The following is a 22,945-nucleotide window of genomic DNA, read 5'->3' on the forward strand; positions in this document are numbered from 1 at the left end:
TAGGGTCAAAGTTTTCCATAACAAGTAATTGTTGCGATCAAGTTTGGTGGTGGTTAATTGATTTAGGACTTGGTTTAGAGGAGGGTTGGAGAAGCTCGTTGCAGAGGAGCTAAGAACGGTGGTGTTAGGTACAACATTTGCCACAAGGGTCTGATACCAAAGTAGGGTTTGAGGATATTGCTATTTTTGGAATAAATCTTCTTTGATTTTTCTGTGTACATTATGATGCCCAATATAATGGCCCAGTTTATGGAAATAAAATCCCTTAATTTTGGGATTAGAAAAAAAATTAAAGAATGAAATAGATATTTACACCCAATTCTAGAAGATGGTTGCCATTCCTTGTTGGTTTGATGAGTCAATTTCAGTTTGGCACACTTTACTGGGCATCTTTGCCCTTATCACTTTTGTAAATCTCTCTCTAACAAAAATCCTAATCATAAACACATAAAATATAACTCTATTTTCATTGAATTTCTTATTTTTAAAATTTCTATTTCACGCTCCCTACCAAACATGTTCTAAAACATTTAAAAAATTATTGTTGTTCATTTTCATTTCTTTTTTTCTCTTACAAAATTGAATACTAATTAACATGGATATAATTCAACTAGTTTAAAGTAAAAGTTAAAAAAGAATGTTGGGAAGTCCATGAGTCACACAACAAAAATATGAATGAATTGAAGCTTTTCACGTACCCCTAAAATGACTTTTAAAATTCCAAAACTTGTAAATATAAACATGTTGAGTTATTAGAACAAAAATTGGAGGATTACTAGCATATCATATTATTGAATTGAATATTGAATATGGGAAGGTCGAATAGAAGAAAAAAGAAATGGATAACACATTATAGCAACTCCCATGACATACTTCTTGTTGGAGAAGGCAATTTCACATTCTCAGTTGCATTGGCCACTGCCTTTGGATCAGCTACCAACATGGTTGCGACTTCTCTCGACTCCAAAAGTAATTCTCTTTTTCAATCCTAATTTTTTTCTTTAATTTGCTTCTATCAACAATAACTTTCATTGCAATTTCTATATATGTGACTTTTAATTTTGGTTTTATTTCTAAAATAATTCAATAATTTTTTTTATTTAAAAAAAAAAAAAGAGACATTGTTGAACAAGTACAGTTCAACGATTGAAACAACATTGGAAGAGCTGGAGGAGATGGACTGCGAAGTGATGCATGGAGTGAACGTAATGACAATGGACCAACATCCACTTCTTCCTCAAAATTTCTTTGATCGTATTATCTTCAACTTCCCTCATGCTGGTTTCCAATACTCTAAAGAACATGAACCCAACCAAATCAAGTGAGTGTATATCCAATCAAACCTACCCCTACTACTTTGTTATTATATATATATAGTCCATGGTTTAACTTTTGTTTTGGTATATTTTGGACAGACTTCACCAGAATTTAGTGAGAAGGTTTATGAGGAATGCAAAGAAACTATTGGCAGAAAATGGGGAAATCCACATAACGCATAAAACATCACATCCTTATAGTGAATGGAAGATTGAGGAAATTGGAGAAGAAGAAGGATTATATCTAAAAGAAGAAGTTGAATTCGACAAATGTGATTATCCAGGTTACGTGAATAAGAAAGGCAGTGGACCAAATAGCAATAAAACTTTTCCTGTGGGTGCTTCCAGCACTTTTAAGTTCGTCAAAACACTCTCCAAAAAGGAGATGAACAGAAGGTTGGCCCTCTCCACATCCTTGGCCTCTGAATTTACTCAACTTCAAGTTTAATATTCATGTATGAGTAATAACTCGTAATGATGTTTAAAATATGTATGGAACAAGGCTTCTTGTTATTTAATTTCTAAATTATGTTTTAATTTGTTTTTTCTTGTCTTTGGAAAAGTTTTAATTTAGTCCCATAATTTTATAATTTTAAAAAGTTTCGTATGTGATTTATGATTTATAATTGGATTCATTATATTATATTTCGTCATTTTTATTGAATTAAAGTATCACGCTATATATTGAAATATTTTTTGAAAAGTTATAAATCTAATCAAATTTATGGGTGATACTTTTCCTACTAACAACATAATCAATGACTATAACTTTAAGTGAAGTTGTTTGGATGGAAAGAATCGAGATGAGAATAAAATTATTGAAAATTAAGAATGAATATATGTTTAAGAAATTTGTTTTTTAATAATTATAATTAATTTATTATTGGCATACGTTCCTATCAAATCACTAATTTTACAAATATTACAATAATTTCATTAATATTATTATTTGATTATTAAATAATGATTTTTTTTCAAAATATTAAATTGAGTTTATTGTTTATCGATTAATATTATTAAAATTTTCACCATTAATCTTGCACATAAAATACAAAAGAATATTACTTTATAGCATGGATTCTTTAAGCTCTTTTAAAAATAAGTATTGGTATATATTTATATATAAGGGATCTTTTAAAAGGAGAACAAACTCATAAAATATTTACAATAAAACAAATTTAAAAATATGAAAAATTTACCGATCCACGATAAAAATTAAAAAAATGCTTTAATTAATTGGCATCTCAAGTTTTGTATTTGGAAAACCATCATAATTTCTTTTGTAAATTTGGATTGTAGATTTGATCGTTTAAATTTGGACAACAAAATCTAAACTATTTTTTAATATTCTTTGGTACACGTTTGTTTAAATTTGTCTTTTTTTTTACACGATTGTTCAGATAGTCAAATCTAAATGATTTTTTAAAGATTCTTTGGTAGATGATTGTTTAAATTTGACTATTTTTGTACACTATTGTTTATATAAATTTTTTTAAAGATTCTTTGGTATATGATTGTTTAAGTTTGACTATTTTTGTACACTATTGTTTATATCAATTTTTTTAAAGATTCTTTGGTGTTTAAATTTGTCTATACACACAATCGTTTGCATTTGACTATCCAATATTTTTTTCACAATCTATTATATTTGTCATACAATTTAAACAACCAAATAACAGTTTGAAAAAAATAAAAAGAAAAAATACAGAAGAAAAGAAAAGCACGATGGAAACAAGAAAAAAGATTGCAGATGATGAAAAAAAAGAATACTCTTGAAGATCATAATAGAGATCGATCCAAAAAAAATCGAAAAGAAGAGGAAGCATCAGAATTGAAAAATTATAAACGAGTAAAAGCAAATATGAAATTGAAAGAAAAAAAAATCAACAATAATAGGCTTTTATTAAATTGTTCTATAAGCGGTTAATATTTTACCCCTTTTTTAAAATTAACCTACATATAAACTAATTAATTAAATTAGAACCAAAAAAAAGTATATATTAAATTTTATATATATATATATATATATATATATATATATATAACTGTTTATTAAATTGGAGTAGTTAGATGCATACACTATATATAATTTAATGAAATTTTATAAACCACAAACTTAATTTTTAAGTAATTAAATATTTTAATACTATATAAAATAAAAGAATAAAGAAATAATAATGCATCTTATTTTAATGCCTAAGCTACAACATTTGTACCAAACAAGCATATCTCATCCTTATTTCTATATATCACTTTTTCAATTCAAACCGATACTAAAAGCTCAATTTAAATTTAAATTGTATTGTATTTATCTCTTATCTGAAAAGGATAGTTTAGAATGAAAAAAAAAAAAAAAAAGATAAAAAGATAAGAAAAACGTTTTATAAATGATAATTTACTAAATTTTGAGATATTATATGGTAAAGCCATTAATGGAAACAGTTACTGAAATTGTGAAGTCATGAATATTTAAAACCAAACAAAATCATTTAAAAGAAGAGAATAAATGATAATATAAATTTAATAAAAATAATTCTTTAAAAAAGAGAATATCAAACGAGAAAATCTAACCGCTAGATAAAGTGTCTTATAAATATTATAATAAGGAGTTGAACCTCATACTCTTGACCACAAATGTCAGTTAAGCTAAACTCATGTTGACACCATGTGTTATTTTTCTTCGCACGATATGTAGTTTATAGAGACATTTAATAATTGAACTTGTGGAATCTTGATCTAGTTATCTCTCAAGGGTTAAAGACAACTTTACTATTTATAGAGTGTTCGGGTAGATTTTGTGAATTTGAGTTTTGCGTCTATGAATCAAATCATCCACCCAACTACATGAATTTGGGTCATGTTTAACAATTGGGCTAAGTTAAGTTTTTTTTGGATCAATTAAGTTTTAGCTCAAATAAATAATATTTAATTGGACTAAAATGATTAATTTAATCCAATAGTCACGATAAAAACACACATGCTATCATCAAAATGGATCAATTTAGGTATTCAATTTCAATTTGGAATATATTAGCCCTAATTTCAATTATTTGTATTTTTTTGCATTAATACGTAGATGACTTGACAATTTGTGATTGGACTAAAATTTCTTATTCAACAAACGTTCCACGTGTTTCCGACTACTTTATGTGTGATATTGACAATTAAACTCATATAATCAACCTCGTGTGGTTGAAAATCCTTGAAATTGGACAACATATATAGTGTTCATATTTTTGGAGAATTTTTAATTTCTATTTATTTTATTTATATATTATATATATATTTTATTTTAATATTCTTATAACCAAAGCAATTCTTCTTTTGAAAGCTCGTTATAAACAGATATACTTGCGACTCCAAAATTTTAAATCATATGCAAAAAAAACAATTTTCTAATTCCAGATATGCTTCTACAATATCCAACATGAACAGATATATTTTGAAGAATATCATGACATTTATCCAATGTCATCTAGTAGATAAATGAAATAATAAGTTTATATTAAGATGTTGATGATCAGTTAAAATTTAAAAAGGAAAAAATGAGTAAATTAATGTTTATAAATATTATAGGAGTATATAAATGCACATTTCAAGTCATCTGTCTTAGTCTTATCATTTTTAATTAATTAATTAATTAAATTATTTATTTATATATTATATTATTTTAATATTATATTGTTCTAATATGTGTTTCGTCCTGCCTCATTTTCACAACAATATATATATGTATAGGTTAATTTTGAGAAGTATAACAAAACACCATAAATAAAAAAACTCATCATATTTTCATAAATTTCATGTTTGTTTTTGAAAAATACAATTTTTTATCTATTTTTATTTTTCTTTTCCTTTTTTTGGTGGTTTATTCCTCTCATCTTCATATTATTAATTTATCTATATCAATACTTCTTATTTTTTATATTTTCACTCATTCTTGTTCGTGATTTATTTAATTTCTTATTCTACAATTTCTTCCTTCTTCCCTATCTTCATATTTTCTTTAATTTATTTCTTTTTTCACTCTTCAAATTTCTACTTGGTAAATGATCTTTGTCATCTCTTATATATTTCCTCTTTCATATCTAAATGATCGTGTACCAAGATCAAAACTATATTGGTACACAATCTTGTACTAAATATAAATTATCATGGTACACGATCGCTTAGATCTTGATAATTGTGTACTAAGATCGTTTAGAATTTGGTACAAGTCATGTGCCAAGATCGTATACCAATATATGAACGATCGTGTATCATTTCCTACACGATCACGTATAATGATCGATTAATCTTGTGTTAATTGGGACGTTTTTTATACTTTCTACTACATATTTATTGGTTTTTTCATTTTCAAAATTATATGTATAAATATTTGGTTGATTTGTTATATTTTTTTAAAGAACCCTATATACTATATAGTATATGATTGATTGAAATTGTGAAGCGTCCAAATTCATACCCTCCTTCGTGTAAATGCTACATGAATTGAATAATGTGGAAGGGAATTGAAAATATTACGTATAATTGGGTTTGTTATTAATTAAATGCGATTGGTATAATTCCAAGGATTATTGAGTTTATAGTAATTATAATTAAAGGCGGCGTTTTATGTTCCCCAAAAACAATAATGCCTTTTCACTTATCCGCCACCCATGAATATGTACAGAGAGAGAGATAGTTTGGAAGCTATATATATATAGGATAGGGAAATTCATCTACTTGATATAATCACATAAATAGGATCCATAGATATATATATGTTCAATGGACATTAATAATACAGAGAAGAGCATAATGCATTACAGCAGCTCTCATAATATACTTCTGGTCGGAGAAGGCGATTTCTCCTTCTCCGCTTGCTTGGCCACGGCCTTTGCCTCTGCCTCCAACATTATTGCTACTTCTCTCGACTCTCGAGGTGCTCACCTTCAATTTTAATCTTTTTTTTTTCTTTTCAATTCTAACTTTAATATTTCCTTTAATCTTTCTTTATACCCATATGGACTGCATTATAGAATATATCATTGAAATCAAAATATTGAGCAACATTAATTTGAAGAATTGTGTATAAGAAGTAAAAAAAAACAAAAACCAAATTTATCTTTTTTAGCATAATTCAATTCACACCCACACATTCTAATTTTAAAAATTTGTAACTAAATTTGCAATTTTTTTTTTTTTAAAGATGAACTGGTAATGAAATATGCACGTGCGGCCAGAAACGTGAAAATTTTGGAGGAGTTGGGTGGCACAGTGTTGCATGAAGTGGATGCAACAACAATGAGTCAACACCCACTTCTTCACGACATGTTGTTTGATCGTATAGTCTTCAACTTTCCACATGCTGGGTTTGTTTATAAAGAAAGTAATACTGCACAAATAGAGTGAGTATATACATATTTGTGTAGTTTTTAGATTTAGAAGTAAGTTATTTTTATGAGTAATATAACATATCTAGTTAATTTTTGGATAATCACAGACTCCATCGAAATTTAGTGAGGGTTTTTTTGAGGAATGCAAAGAGTATGATAGATGTTGAAGGTGAAATTCACATAACCCACAAGACATCACATCCTTTCAGTAAATGGGGGATTGTGAACTTAGCATGTGATGAAGGACTTTGTTTGAAAGAAAGTGAAATTTTTCATGCATGGCAATATCCAAATTATGAGAATAAGAGAGGGCATGGGCAGAACCCCGATGGAACTTTCCCTGTTGGAGCATGCAGCACCTTTAAATTTTTCATTGACTACTTATTGTAATTTATGATCATCATTATCCCAAGCTTATTGTCTATCATCCATGTTACAAGAGTTGTTTCTTTAAATATAATCTCTTTTCTAAGTTCGATGACGATATATATTCCCATTTTTAGCATTTTCTTAACATGCATTCTAGTCACACAGTTTTTACTTTCTGTTTAGGTTTACAATTTTTTTACTTTTAATCCTTTTCAATTTTGATTTCAATATAATTGGTTTTAAAATATTATAATATCATCGTTCAAATTTGAAGATTACACTTATTTTTCAATAAAACTTATATTATGTTTAGTAATTAATTTATATAACTAATAAAGTTTTGTTTTCTTTCACTAAAATTAATTTCAAATTTTTACTTCATGATTGTTTTAAGTTAATTTTAGACATTAAGAACAAAATTAGAGGTCAAATTGAAACAAATTTTAATTATAACAAAGAAATGTTAACATTTGAAATTTGTGGGATTAAAGTTTAGCTTTTAAAAACTTGGATCTAAACTACTTGGTGACAAAGTGGAAACTAGACCTAAATTTTTGAGACCATTTAATACTTAACCTAAATTTTCAAGTAATTTTCTTTTAACCAGGTAATAAATTGAACTTTTGATTCATACCTCTGCTGTCCTGATCTTGTCTAGGTTTTGTACTCAAATTATGTAAAATTGTGGATGGAAATGTTCAATACTTTAGTTAGAAGTTCAATATATGTGGATGAATCATATAGCTTGTTATTATGTAATAAACACTTTTTTGTTTTGTTTGTTTTTTGAAAAATATGACACCACTTGCAAACTCAGAAGGTATTAAATTATATGATACAAGAATTTGTATACATATATATTCAAGGAAACCTAATTGACGAATAATTGTATAACCTTTCGAGATCAAATGTTCAAATCCTCTTTTCATAATTATTAAAAAAACGAGAGGAAAGATCATTAACAATGTTTCTTGCCGGCATCATTTTGATTTCTTTTAACAAGCTAACATGTTGGATTTCAAATATTTAATGTACGCCCTAATTCCAAGTTCAACTTGCACCTAGTCACAATTGACAAGCAAACGTATTATTAATTTTGAATACCACTATATTCAAATAATTTTTAAATTAGGATATTCATGTACATTTCGTTTCATGAAAATTATTTATTACCATTTAATCAAATTTGTAAAAATTAATTGGAACTAAATCTAAACTTTATTAAAACTATACAGATTGAATTTAAAACAAAACGCAGTTTCATCTTAGAAATACTTCAAAAGAGAAGTGATAATTCTTTAAAATTTTAAAGTGTGTGTATATATATATATATATAGTTTAGGGTAGATATCATAACCTACATATGTTATTTAAATTTCAATAACCTCTCATCATTGGAACATACATTTCATTGAATTTCATATTATATCATGCATCACTTCATTTCCAATAAATAATGGTGTACGATGGTTTTATAGAATACACCACAATTGAGTTCAATTGTTTTTTCTCTATGTTCTCTCGTATTTTGTTTTGTTTCATTGTTCTTGTTTTCTCACCATTTGCAATGCTCTAGGACCAGAATTCATAATCCAGATTTGACAACTAACGGCTTCGTAAAACATGCAAATTTGTGAAAAGGAGAGGGTATTTTAAAGACTAGCTTTTGACGTGGCAAAACGTGCATTGGGAGTTAGCCTCAAACTTCGATCCCGATGCATTACTTATATATTGTACCACATCAAGAGATATATGAGCAATGCGTTAGAAGTTCTCTTACATATCCCGACGGTTTAAAACGACATTGGGAGATCCAAAATTTCTTATAGTGGCCCTTGACATTTTCCTACGTCCCTTGCGACCTAACAACATCATCCTTGTCTGAAAGTCTTGTGTGAAAGTCGTTCCTACAAACCAACACACAAATCCTTCCAATATGCTTTGTTCTCACTCAAATGGATTTTAAGAAAATTTCCAAAAGGTCATCCATAGAATTGTTGCAAGCTAAGCACATTTAACTTTGAAATTCCTAATTTTGAGTCACCGAAAAGAAATGTGCATCTTGTTGGTATAGATAGTAACTTTCAAAAATCTTTTAAGCCTTTCTTAACTATACTTTCATATACTAATGATCTCTCTTATTCAGATATGATATCGGTTCATTCATGTCCTCTTTCTAAACTCACAACATTATATGGCCACAAACTTCTACCTTGATTTGTCCCCAAACCACACAACTTACTAGGAGAGGTTTTGCTCTAATAGCCATGGTAACGACCCAATATTTTATTCAAGGTGAAGGTCATAAGTACTCAAATAAAAAAAATATTTTAAAACTTAAGTCATACAATGTAAATTCAAGGTCATTAGCTTCGGATAAAAATAGTTAAAGTTGTTTTAAAAATACCCATTAACTATTGAAAAGTTTAGAAAATGTCCTTGAACTTAAAAAAGTTTTTTTTATAAAAAAGATACTCCGTTGATCCAAAATTTACATCAATTTTCTCACCAACCAAAATAAAAATAAATGATAGATAATAAAAATTTACAGTTAAAATCATAATTGTAAATTTTATTTGAATATTAACACACAATGATAGATCATGAACATAATCGATCTTAATAGTTATTATTGTTAACATATAGTTAATTGTCAAATAAAAAAGTATATTTGACTATTAATACACAATTATATATACTTTAATAGATTTGTCACTATCACATTTTTTTTTTATTTTGTGAGATTTTATGTTTTATTAAAGATTTAAAATATTGATGTTGACGGACATATGAAAGTGTTAAGTTTATAGAAATTTCAATTTCAATGGATATTTTTAGAAAATTATAAAATAAAAGTTTAAAAATAAATTTAAATTAGTAAATAAATATTTTATTATTTTCAAATAAGTTAACGTGTCTATTATTTATATTATATTTATATTAATGTTACGTTAATATTTATTATTTTTTGTGATTTGTGAATTTTTCTATCATGTAAGGTAAATATCAATTCATCTATTCTATAGATATCAAACTCATGAAAATGTGAATATATTATAAAAATATATGGAAATTTAAATCTACGGTTTTAATATAAAATTTTGATTTTTAGTTTAAAATATAATTTGGTGTAAAAAATAATTTAATGAAAGTATTTTTTGTTTTTTTTTTTATTAAATTAAAGGATATCTATAAAAATTTTCAATACTATCGAATATTTTTTAAACAAAATGCTATCTAAAATTGAGGGTAAGAGTTTTGAACCATTTTTAAAAGATTAAGAGTGATATTTTTTTATAATTCGGCTTTAAAAAGGATTCAAGATTTTTTCAAACGTGTTTGATTAAATTTTAGGAAACTTTATTTCAAAACCTAATAAAATTAAGATATCAAGTTATTAGACAAAATTAACTAGAGGATGAAAATTTATTGTTTTGCACAATATTAGTAAAAATAAGTAAAAACAAAAGGAAAAAAAAGTGAAAAGTTGATTATTTGTACTGTAAATAAAAGAAAATATTTATAATATAAAATATAGTTAAATTTCATAAATATAACCATACGAAAAGATTAAATATTTGATGTTTCTGTACAAAAATGAAAAAGTTATGATTACTTTTTTTAAAATTATTTTAAATTTGCTATTTCTTTTAATTATCTTAATTATCTTTCTATTTTCTATTCTGTTACGTCTTTTTCTTTCTTTTTAGCTTTTCTTTTGTTTTTTCGTACTTTTATTTGGTTGAAGATAAATATATCAGATATATTTTTAAATTTTTTCATAGAATACAAATTTTTTTGAAAATATAGTTTAGATTTGACAAATTAGTCAAATTTAACAAAAAAAATTAATTTCGAATTTAAGAACTTGTTTATGGATTTTGAATTAATTAGAAGAAATTGTTTGAAAAAAATATGGATTTTAAAAAAAAAAATGTTGAAAAAGAGTAATTGAAATAAAAATTCAAATTTAAGAACTTAATCCAAACAGACCCCCATAATGGCGTTGGATAAAACACTACAGGAATCCCATATAAACTTCACCACGCCTACTACCTCTTACCTATGCGTTTCTATTTCCCACCAAAAACCGACGTCCTTTCATTTCTTCTCCAAAACACTTTCTCAAGCTCTTCTATGTTTATCAACCCCCGGAAACCCTTCCCATGTCCGTCTCCTCACTCCGGCGAGAAGCGGATCAAGTATTACTCCTCTTACCATGAAATACTCTTAGTCGGCGAGGGAGATTTCTCTTTCTCTCTCTCTTTGGCCATGTCTTTTGGCTCTGCTTCCAATATCCTCGCCACTTCTCTCGACTCCTATCCTACGTATGCCTACCTCCTTCATTTTTAACTTTTTTCTTTTTTTTTTTATTCGGTTCATCGTCTGTGTTTTCTGTTTTCTGACGGATGCGAACCGTAATGAAACGACTGAAACCCTCTCCTTTCGTTTACTGTTTATGTTTTTGCTTTCTTCATCTTCTTCATCTTCTTCTTCTTCTTTCTCTTAGCTGTGATCAGTGGTTATATCTGAGTAAATGTTGCTTTTTTTCATCTGATTTCTAATTCGATTCGTGCATTTTTTAATGTGTAGTTTAATTTGATCATTTGATTGCTGTTCTTACCTTCGTTTTGTGTCTTTTCTTTCTACATTTGGTTTAATAATTAGATGATGTGATCAGCGTTTCATTTTCTTTGATTCGATTCATGCAATCGCTTTTTTCGTTTCAGACGACGTGGTGACGAGGTACAAGAATGCGAGGTTAAATTTGACGATTCTGAATGGTTTGGGTGCGTCTGTTTTGCATGGAGTCGATGCGACTAAAATGAAGTATCATACCGACTTACATATGCGGAAATTTGATCGGATCATCTTCAATTTCCCCCACGCTGGTTTCTTTGGAAGAGGGGACAGTCATTTAATGATTCGGTATATCCTCTTCATCCTCTTCATTGAATCCACGTTTTGAATTTCTAAGATCGAGAAAGTGGTAATTGTAAGCTGGATATGGAACTGAGTTTTGCAGGATGCACAATAGACTTGTACGTCATTTCGTCAAGAATGCAAGCCGAATGCTTCGAGTTAATGGCGAAATCCATGTGGATCACAAAACAAAACCCCCATTTTCGGATTGGAATATTGTTCAACTCGCCTATCAAAACTCACTGACATTGATTGGTTGTGCTGATTTCAATATACAGGATTACCCTGGATATCACAACAAGAGAGGGCAGGGCAATAGATGTGATTGCCCTTTCTTTTTGGGTGAGTGCTCTACTTTCAATTTTAGTATCAACCATTCAGCTAAAAGGACACCAAGATTATTGCACATCAATAATACCTTAGATATCCAAAGAAACCTACCATATCCAGAGATCCCAATCTCAAGTCACTCCCATCTTCCATATCCTACTTCATTTGAATCAAGTTATTGACACAGTCACGTATCTATGCAGGATCATCAACCCTGGTTGGAACCCGAATATTCTCGTGTACCGAAGTCCGTCAATGCACATCATAGTAGATTCATGACAGGAATGCTCGACAGTATGTCAAACCAGAATGTCTATTGGCCGAGAAATTTGAGGTCTAATTTTGGTGAGAAAACTGTGAGATCAGATGCAAGAACCATTCCACGATTATTCCACTATCTGTAATATAGTAAGTACTCTCTCTCTGCCTTTTTGGATGAACTAACAAGTAGTCTTTGATGTGATGGGCACAGTATTAGTTGGGGAGAATATGAAGCTTTCTCAACTTGTTTTGTTTGCTTTTTTGGAGTGCACTTCTTTTGAAAACATGTTGGTAATGAGAGAGGAGTTAACTAAATTATGTGTAATTAAGATCTACTAGTTTGCTCACTAAACTTTCAAGTTTGTAATTGTTATACAACAACTATATAAAAAAAAATTAACGTCTAAGTCCATAACCTTAAAATGTCTATTGGATTTTTAGATTTTCAATTTTGTATCCAAAAGATGTTTAGTATATATGGCAAAAAGAAAGAAAATTAAAACTATCAAGTTTACTAAATATAAAATTACATTTATTAAAATCTAAACTTTCAATGTTGTATCTTAAAAATATATATATATATATATATATATATACACTTTTAAAATAAACATAAAGTTGAAGATTGATACTTTAAGAGACTAACCAAGTCATTTAACTTAAGTAAATGGAGTATATAATCAAGTTTTGTTTGGTTTGCTTGTTTTTCATACATAAGAAATGCATCATGATAGACCAAACTTCTATCACTGTACAAGTTTTGTTATATTTCTCCTTTTTAAAATATTGCTCTATATATATACACTAATATTTTAAATCTATATTTGAAACTATTCCTAATGTAAAACGGAAAAGGTCATCAATTATTAGTCTTTCTTTCTCTTCGCAATATTCTTTGTGCCTCTTCTTTCTTCTTTATGATCGAGCAAGAACCTAGGCTTGATTTATGGATGTTCATTGATTTCTTTGTCTCTTCCAAGCCAGAATTCTCATTTCTTGGGATTTCTTTGAAAGATATGAGTCTTGAGTTTTTCAATATTCTTTGAACCTTGTCTCGCGTCGGCGAACCTCTTTCCGGTTCAGCTGCTCCTTCGATCCGCACTAGTGGGACCCAGCGAACTCATCCTTTGTCGGGGAAGACTAGGTACGGCGCGGAAGTAGCCCGAACTTGTCCAAAACGGTTGTCTTAAGAAAATGAAAAATTTGCGACTGCACTTCTTTCAAGTCAATTTGCTTGTTGAGCTTGAGCTTTAGCCCATTCGCCTGTTTGTGCTGGAGCTTGGACTTGGATCCATTTTCTTGGTGGGTTCAGGTTCTCTTGTTTGGTCCAATTTTTCATCTGAACTTGAATTAAATTCGATATAGAAAAACTTGACTATCCAAATCCAATCAAATTATAATTATCACAATTTTGTTGCGATGTGACAAAAATTAATTGATCAAAATTCTAGGTTCAACACCTCTATCTTCTCCACCAATTTCAAAATGATTAAACAAAATTAAAATAAAAAAAAGAAGAAAGATTTTTTTTTAAAAAATATCGAAATGAGTTGCTTTTCTTTAGGGGAGAGTGTGTAAACTTATATAAGATTGGCATGTAAATCAAATTTCAAAAACTTCATTTTTAAAATAGGAGATTCTACTCCAAATTTGTTTTAGATAAGTTAGGATTTTACCTTTTATTATTTTAAACAAAATTTAATTAAGCATCTCCTCCGTTTTTTTGGGCTTGCTTGAGTAAGTTTAAATTATAACTTTTACTTTCCAAAATTAGCCAAAGTAAATTTAAATTGTTAAAATACCCAAATATAAAAATTAAAAAATAAATAAATAAAATAATTCCTCAAATACCCCTAACCAATAGCTAAAATACAATTGTTCATCTAAACCTCAAATACATTGTAATTGATATAACATATATGTTACATAAATTTTTTTTTTCCCAAAACATAAAGATTAGAAAAGTTGTCAGTAATGAAAAGCTCAAAATTTCAAATCTCTCCAAGTGATCTTCTTTTTCTTGGATTTTGGCCGCTTACTTCCTTTTTTCATTCGTAACCCTAAGGGAAGTTTGAAAACCATTTAAAACCATCAATTCATCAAAAGATTCAAAAGAGGAGAATTGTTGGATATTATAATAAAGATAAAATATGAAATTGTACGTAGAATTCAAAACTTATATACATTTTAGCAAGATTTAATACATTCGAGATTTAATACATTCGAGATTTAATACATTCGAGATTTAATACATTCAAAACTTATATTATAATCGATAAGTTCGTCCACTCAAATTAGTGAGTTCTTCAAATTTTTCATACATTCGAGATTTAATTTTTTTCTTGTTGGCTGCCCCCTCTCTCAATCTTCTTCTTTTCTTTTCTCTAATAAAATCTAAAATACAAAGATTCAAATAAATCAAAAATGTTATTGAGACATAATTAAATTATAAAATTTAAATTCAAATTGTTATTAAAAGTATATATTAAAATTCAAATTCAAATTGTTATTAAAGATATATATGATGTATTTTTTAATAAATGGTTAATAAATGGTTTAAAATATAATAAATTTGAAAATATTGTATATAATAAAATATAATAAATTATTTAAAATATAACGAATTCAAATTCAAAATTGCCATTATTTTAGCGATTAGATGGAGGAATGATTGAAAGTCCCCCAATTTTTAGAAAAAATATTTATTAAAACATAAGATTTATGAATTAAATAACTATATGTTAATTAATTTAATTAGTTAATATTTTTTAAAATTGATTGCAGTTTGCAAATACACTATATCTATGATATTTGGTCTCATTATTTGCATCATGCAAATACACCGTATCTGTAAAACACGTATTATCTTACATAAAAAGGTATAAACATGTATTATACTTATTGATTTAGACATGCATAGAAAAGATGATTGGAAATAAAACGTCACAAACAAAATAAAACGTCACAAACAAAATAAAACGTCAAATTAAAATAAATATGAATATTAACGTAATTAAAAAACACAAGGTGAAAAAATAATTATTCTATGCAAGAGGCACAACAAATTGATTTTTTTAAAAAAATAAAAATCAATAATAAGTGTATAATCATAATTAGCACGATTGTAGGGATAAAAAATTATCTTATCATTAGCTTACATAAAATTTTATCATCCATACATACGGTTATATTAAAATTTATTCATGTTAAATAATGTCAATTCATTATTATCAATATGACCAATCCGCTTATGGATGTTACATGCATAATTATAGGGAAGATATACTTTTATATCAAATGCATAATTTTAGAGAAAGTTATAATTTTAAATTAAAATCTTGGAGTTCTCCCAACTAAACTTTTAAAACCAAATGATAAAATAAATATTTATTACAATATATATAATTCGAAAACAATTAAGGATAAATATGAAAAATTGTGAATTTATATGATATCTTTAGATATTGGTAAGAATTAACCAAAACTTAAGGAACGTACCATAAATAAATTATATAATGAATCGTTATATGAAAATTATGTATTTATAAGATATAATAACATGTTATTAAGAATTAAGCAAAGGTTATGAAACGTAACTTGAAGGAATAATATTCTCAATAATTTTATGGTGTGAATTAAATAGTGTGAAATAAATAGATATTATTAAAAAAAATTGTTAAGCATTTGATTAAAAAATTGTTAAGCATTTGATTTGAAGTGTACAAATTAGATAATTTGTTATAAATTGAAGACATGAATTTAGCATATATTGATTAAATGAGATCAATCTGAAACATAAATATCTATTTAATATTATTATAAAATTGAACGATATGTTAATACTAATCGTAACTATGTATTATATTCCATTATTTTATGCTACACTATAAAAGGGTAAAATCGATTAAAAATTTGTCAAAGAAAATCTAGCTCATGCGATTTTGCTAAAAATCAAATTATTTTTAGAATTTGCTATCTTTCAAATTATACTCTATTATTTTGCTATTTTAACGGTTATCTCTATTTTCTAATCCCAAATCATAAATGAATTTTAAATTAAGTAAAAGAAATGGTAAACTTCTCAAAAATCATTTTTAGCCCTCTTTCAAATGATTTTTATTGAAAAAAATTGTGAAATAAATTTAAAATTCATCAACCATATAACATTTTAATCATATTTTTGTCCAAATGCATAGTATGATTAAATTGACATATCAACTTGAGCCAATTCCAAGAACAAATTCACTTGTATTTTTTGTTTCAGCTTATAATTTTTCGAGATTCACCCACACATACACGTGCACAAATCTCAAAAGAGGGCATTTGTTGAAAAAGAAATTTTGGCCAATTAAATTTTGTCATGTCATCACAACAAAATTGTGGTGATTATATTTTGATTGGATTTAGGTAGTCAAGTTTTTCCATACCCAATCCAATTCAAGCCCTGATGAAAAATTTTACCAAACAAGAGGGCCCGAGCCCGCCAAGAAAATGGGCCCAAGTCCAAGCTCAAACCAAACATGTGAATGGGCTCAAACTCAAGCCCAACAAACAAATTGGTCCAAGTTCAAGCCCACTAGGTAAAATGGACCCAACCACCTAAAGTTCATGAAGTTTCCCTATAAATAGAGACTTTTGTCATTCATTTGAGGAGATCTTTGCTTGAAGGAAGAATTGAAGCTCTAAAGTATTGAAGTTTTGAAGAATTGAAAATTCAAACTTCTATAAGCTCTCAAGACGTGTAAATTTGCATCAACCTTGAGATCAACAACTTCTGAAAAATTGAACGAAATTCAAATCGACTTGCAACTACAACATCCTGAAGATCGAAGATCAAGAAGTTCTAAGCTTTAACTTGTATTCGAGAGAAAACATCAAATGAGTAAATACTAGAGATTGTATCCGCTATATTCATCAATATATCAAAGTTCAATTCTACGAAATACATTTCTTCGAAATCTTGTGTGAATAATTGCATTTTCAGTAAATTTATTAGCTAGATATACAATTCATCTCCAACAAAAAGACATTAGAATGAAATTAAATATATACTTTATTATCCTCTTGGAACACGTGATATGAGTTTGTTTTATTCAAATAAATCAAATTTTGATTTAGTTGATTTTGTAGATTCTGGATATTTATCTAATTCGCATAAAGCTAGATCTCAAACAAGTTATCTATTCATATGTGGAGAAACTATTATTCATGATGATAAACGAAACAAACCATAACAACTATTCATATGACATATCAAGAATGTTTATGGCTAAAATTAGTGACTTATCACATGCGTGGAGGATGTAACTTGTTTTCTAGAAAAAATCTTCCAACGAAACTATACGCAAACAACACAACATATATAACTTAAATCAGAGGAGGTTATATTAAAGAAAATAAAACAAAGCATATTTCACCAAAACTTTTATGTGCACTCATGATCTCGAAGAAAATGGTGACATCAAAGTACAACAAATTTGTTTTGAAAGATAACCTGAAACTTATATACAAAATCATTATCTACTGCAACCTTTAAAAAATTAGTGCACAACATTGGAATGTAGCAACTTAGAAATCTCAAGTGATGTTTCCATAAAGGGAAGTAAATTGCATTTGTGTAAATGTATAAGTTTAATAAAATCAATTTAAGAAAAAAAAAAGTAGTTAAAAACCCAAGTTATAATAGTCTCCACCCCAAATACAACTTATAATAGCACATATTATAATAATGTACACCCCAAACATAGCTTCTAATAACACCAAACTATAATAGTATGCACCCCAAACACAGACTATTATAATCTCTAGACTATTACAAGTCACTTCCCCAAAACGCTCTCTTTGTCTTTCAATTTTGAATAAAGGCTCTTGACTCGTTTTCATAGTGGATGTAGGCATAAATTACTGAACCACTTTAATTCTGTGTCCTTTCTCTCCCCTTTTTCTTCGAGGCTCTTATGCTTCCTTTTTCCTATTGATTTCGTTGTTGTCTATTTTCTTTCTTTATGCTTGTTCAATATTGAGCCATGACTTCAAAGTCTTTCTTTCTTCTAAAGTGTTTGCACTTAAGTGTAGTCTTTGTTCTTTCTGCACCGTGTAAAAGTTGTGGTATTAGAGCCTCAAAGGAAATCCTCAAGAAATTAACTCTTGATTCAAAGAAATGATAACTACAATGACCAAGTACAACATAGAGAAGTTTGATGAGAAAGAGGATTTTAATTTGTGGAAAACAAATATCAAAGTGATTTTGAATCAACATAAGGCAACCTTGGCCATAATAGATTCTACAAAGTGGCCAGAAACAATCCGTCCCAAAGAGAGAAACAAAGAATACATCAGCCTATGGAGCTTTGATTTTGAATATGTCAAACGTTGTCTTGAGGTAAGTCATAGATTTAAACACTCCTTTCAAAATCTGAAAACAAGCTCAACGAGCTATATATATGAATCAAAAAACCTTCATAATAGTTTTTTTTTTTTTTGGTAAGATTTTTTACATTCAAAATGGATCCTTCGAAATCAATAAAAGAGAATCTTGATGAATACAAAGAAATCATCTCAGAGTTCAAGAAAACTGGTGAAACTGTATCAGAAGAAACTTAAGTTTGTCTCATTTTAAACTCTCTTCTAGAAGTTTACTAAGGCGTGAAGACTGCTTTAAAATATGGAAGAAAGACAATTACCATCAATTGTATATTATCGACGTTAAGAACGAAGGAGATGGAATTACAAATGCTAAAGAGGGAAACACATGTCTCTGAAGGTCTTTTCATCATAGAAGAGCAGAAGAACAAGGATGGACACTTGAAGAAGGATTGCTAGATTTTAAAGAAAAAAGCATAATAATAAAGGCAAGAAATCAAGAACGACTTACACAACTAGAGAAAACAACTCTATAACCTATACTGTTGTCTTGGCTACTTCAAGTCATCACAGTGATTGTGAGTCCAAGATCATCAGGTTACTGATTGAGAATGTACCTTTTCTGATAAGCAAAAAATTCACATTGATTAACTGAAACATAGAACGATTAAATTTCAAACTAAATATTCAGCCTTTAATGACGAGTTGGAACTTCAAGAGTCACTTGGACACTCATGAGACATAATGAATCTAGAAATTAAGATTTATTCACATCTTTAATGCATTTTAGATTCATTCACATCTTTCATATGTATTTATTAAATGATATGTAAAATGTTGTGTCCTTTCATATAACATTTTTAATTAGTATAAATAGGGTTGTAGTTTTCACATTTTGGGAAGAGCTTGAATTTAAATGAGTGTTATCTCTTAAATTTTATGTTTTTCTTTGTATTCTTGGGTTAGAATGCATATTTAGGATTTTCAATCAATTAGATTGTGAAGAGTTCGAAATCTTGAAGTTAGGAAAAGTTCTCATTTCTTCTCAATCTTTTCCAAGCCAAAATTTGTTTAGCTCTTTTGGGGTTGTTGACTATTTGTTTAATAGAGGTTATTCTTATCGGGTTCACCTAGAATAAGGAAAGTTCTCAAAGGTGATTGAGGTAGTTTCGCTTATCATTTGAGATCAGAGCTTTGCTCTAAACAGATTATATCATTTCCTTATTGTTTCGTTTTTCATCTTTGTTTCCTACCAAATATCAATCTATCCATCTTTTCTTCCGACCTTTTCTCTTCTTTTTGTTTCTTCATCTTTCAAATTATGTGTTATAAAAAAAGAGTGACTTTTCATCTTCTCTTTGTTTTCATACTTATTTAGCTCGTTGGAAAATATTAAAAAAATCATTTTTTAAAAGAGAAAATTTTAAAATTTTTAACATTTCACATTCAAATTCAAATCAAGCTGGATTGAAATCATTTTGCATGACTTTAGTAAAAATACTGCAAAATTTGCACAAGTTGGAGATTTAGAAATCTTATGCTATGTTTCACAAAAGAAGGAATCATTTTGCTATCAAGTGTAAGGATGATAACTATTGGAAGGATATTAGAGAAAAATTTGTTGAGTTACATGAAACTATGAATTACATAACTCAATTGAATGAAAAATTGAAGTTAAGTCAAGTAGATTTTCCAATTTTTGAAGATGACCAACCAAATGATCCATCAGTGGAAAAGGAAGGTTTGAATGAAGGGGTGTTTGAGATAAATGAGGGTGATCATCAAAGTTTGAGAGAAGAATTAAAATGTGAATTAGTTATGGAGAGCGACAAGATATCTAGATTGGAGACATGACAAAGACTCTAGAAAAAAGTGATGAGAAAGAAGAGACTCAATACGTAAAGAAATGTGAAACATTAATGATAAAAGAAAAGAATGGCAGTTTGATTGAGAGGGTAAGTGAAAGAAGAGACTCAAGACTCAATGCGTAGTTTGCACTCTAGAATTTTGTGTTATTGTTATTCTTTTGATCTTGATGGTTTATAGAGGAGACCTTCAAAAAAAAATTGTCATATGAGGCAATTTCTCTCCCTTCAATTCTTCTGTCCTTTCTCTCTCTCTCCTTTTTCTTCCACACACTTCTGCTTCTTCTTTTTTCTATTGATTTCATTGTTGTTTATTTTCTTTCTTTATGCTTTGTTCCATATTGAGTCATGACTTCAAAGTCTTTCTTTCTCCTGATGTGTTTGCACTCAAGTCTAGACTTTGTTCTTTCTGCATTCTACAAAAGCAATAGTGATAATGGAAGTTTCAATGTTTTTCCTTTCGACTGAGATATGTAAATTAAAAAAGTAACATGGCCAATTTGGTCCTAGCTAGGTTCTTGAAGTTAGTCGAAATAATTCTTTACGTTCTTTATCCAATCAAGAAACTTTTCTACGTCCATTCGACCATTGAAAGTTGAAATTGAAAGTTGAAAGATCTACTTTCATACGTATTTCTTGATCTTTTTGAAAATTCGGTTGAAACCTAAGTCTTTGTTGTGGTTCTTGATGAATGATCAACAAGCTAAATTCATCGAAAGAGTCATAATCTTCTAACAAATATCCAAGTAGGTTGTTTCCATATAGTCGATTGTTGTGGATGTGAATAGGTTGATTTCTTGGTAGTTCTTAGTTTGCATTTAGGTTTCTGGGTCTTTCTTGTCTTTCTTGGTTTGCTGCAATTCGGTTCCTTGGGGGTTGGATTGCTTCTTCTAAGGGTTGAACACGAAATCGGGTAAAAAGATTAGTTAATTCTACTAGAGATTGTTGTATATCTGATTGTCCTTTTCGGAGTTCTTCAAAGTTTGTTCCACCAACTGCAAGCGTTGGTCGAAGGAGGCCTCTGCGTCCATGGTTATGAGTGGTAAGCGTAAGCTCTAAGTTTTTGTGGGAAGGGTGAGCTAGGATCACAGTCTGATACCAATTGAGGGGATTTTATGAATAATACTTCTAATATATAATTTATTAATGAAAGGGGAGCCTTTTTATAGGCTAGAAGTTTACAAGAGTTGTTAGAAATTAGTTGTTTTATAACTAACTTGAAGTTGGGTTAATTTATTTATAACTAAATCAAAATACAAGATTAGTAACTCAAAATACACAAGCTTTAACTAAACAACAACTAATCCTAAAATACAAGAATGGTAATTCAAGATACTCAAGAATTAGCTAAAGAACTTCAAAAAACATCAGAAAAGGATAATGTTCTACATCATTTTTGCAATACAGAAAATTTACAATGAATGGAGTATATATGACACGTAACTTACAATATATACATGTATGTAGAGTCACTCAAATATATATACCACGTAAATTTCTTTTGTTTTGCTTTGTTTTTCATATATTTCACGTAATTTAATAATTTCTTATACATACTTATTATATTTCATCAAATTTGCATTGATTTTCATATATTGGAAGTTAATTTGTAAAATCTTATCATGATTAAAAAAAATTTGATTTAATTAAATAGATTATTATATACCCATATTAGATAACAATGTGTGCATATTTTACATTGTATTTTAATTTTGAAACAAATTTAATTACATTATGTGAAAGTACAAATTTATATTAATACAATTAGGAAAAGGTATTGCTAATGATATTTTATATATACTGTATAATATATGTTATATTATGTATTTGTTGCTTAATAATATATTATGTGTATGATGCTTAATGTTTGATGTTTGATGCTTAATGCTTAATGATATTTAATATATAGTGTAACAGATATGACGGCTAAACTAATCGGTGAAAGATGTCAGAAAAGTGGAAGAAGAATGTGAAATTAGAATGCCGTATGAAATTCACAAAAGATAAATTCATTCATTTTGTAGAAATTATTCAATGTATTATTACCATATTTAACTCAATTTTGTATCGTATTAAAATTGGATTTCTAATAAATAACATCCTATTATTAAATAAAAATAAAAATCCAGATTTTTTATTA

General features: G+C 28.1%; 3 protein-coding genes across 3 annotated transcripts; all 3 read left to right on the forward strand.

The window, feature by feature from the left end:
* Positions 1-1,214: 1,214 nt before the first annotated feature.
* On the forward strand, positions 1,215-1,764 carry LOC101220432 (uncharacterized protein At4g26485). Its single transcript, XM_004139805.1, has 2 exons — positions 1,215-1,321; positions 1,416-1,764. Exons 1-2 carry the CDS (start codon positions 1,215-1,217, stop codon positions 1,762-1,764), a joined length of 456 nt encoding a protein of 151 aa, XP_004139853.1.
* A 4,322-nt stretch (positions 1,765-6,086) lies between these two features.
* LOC105436251 (uncharacterized protein At4g26485) lies at positions 6,087-7,084 on the forward strand. Its single transcript, XM_011661435.1, has 3 exons — positions 6,087-6,240; positions 6,508-6,706; positions 6,802-7,084. The coding sequence occupies exons 1-3, from the start codon at positions 6,087-6,089 to the stop codon at positions 7,082-7,084; spliced, it is 636 nt and encodes a 211-aa protein (XP_011659737.1).
* A 4,013-nt stretch (positions 7,085-11,097) lies between these two features.
* LOC101220669 lies at positions 11,098-12,720 on the forward strand. The gene is made up of 4 exons (XM_031889214.1): positions 11,098-11,386; positions 11,793-11,992; positions 12,265-12,328; positions 12,520-12,720. Exons 1-4 carry the CDS (start codon positions 11,129-11,131, stop codon positions 12,718-12,720), a joined length of 723 nt encoding a protein of 240 aa, XP_031745074.1. The 5' UTR covers positions 11,098-11,128.
* The last annotated feature ends 10,225 nt before the right edge of the window (positions 12,721-22,945 follow it).

Source organism: Cucumis sativus, chromosome 7, assembly GCF_000004075.3.
Source record: "Cucumis sativus cultivar 9930 chromosome 7, Cucumber_9930_V3, whole genome shotgun sequence".
In the NCBI taxonomy this organism is placed as follows: domain Eukaryota; kingdom Viridiplantae; phylum Streptophyta; class Magnoliopsida; order Cucurbitales; family Cucurbitaceae; genus Cucumis; species Cucumis sativus.

Excerpts from the sequence above, each read along its gene's own strand:
- LOC101220432 (XM_004139805.1), top strand. The coding sequence starts at position 1,215 with ATGGACCAACATCCACTTCTTCCTCAAAATTTCTTTGATCGTATTATC. Across the intron at positions 1,322-1,415 it reads CATGAACCCAACCAAATCAA|ACTTCACCAGAATTTAGTGA; the intron begins GTGAGTGTATAT and ends TATTTTGGACAG.
- LOC105436251 (XM_011661435.1), top strand. The coding sequence starts at position 6,087 with ATGGACATTAATAATACAGAGAAGAGCATAATGCATTACAGCAGCTCT. Across the intron at positions 6,241-6,507 it reads TACTTCTCTCGACTCTCGAG|ATGAACTGGTAATGAAATAT; the intron begins GTGCTCACCTTC and ends TTTTTTTTAAAG. Across the intron at positions 6,707-6,801 it reads AGTAATACTGCACAAATAGA|ACTCCATCGAAATTTAGTGA; the intron begins GTGAGTATATAC and ends GGATAATCACAG.
- LOC101220669 (XM_031889214.1), top strand. The coding sequence starts at position 11,129 with ATGCGTTTCTATTTCCCACCAAAAACCGACGTCCTTTCATTTCTTCTC. Across the intron at positions 11,387-11,792 it reads CCACTTCTCTCGACTCCTAT|GACGACGTGGTGACGAGGTA; the intron begins CCTACGTATGCC and ends TTTTTCGTTTCA. Across the intron at positions 11,993-12,264 it reads GACAGTCATTTAATGATTCG|GATTACCCTGGATATCACAA; the intron begins GTATATCCTCTT and ends TTCAATATACAG.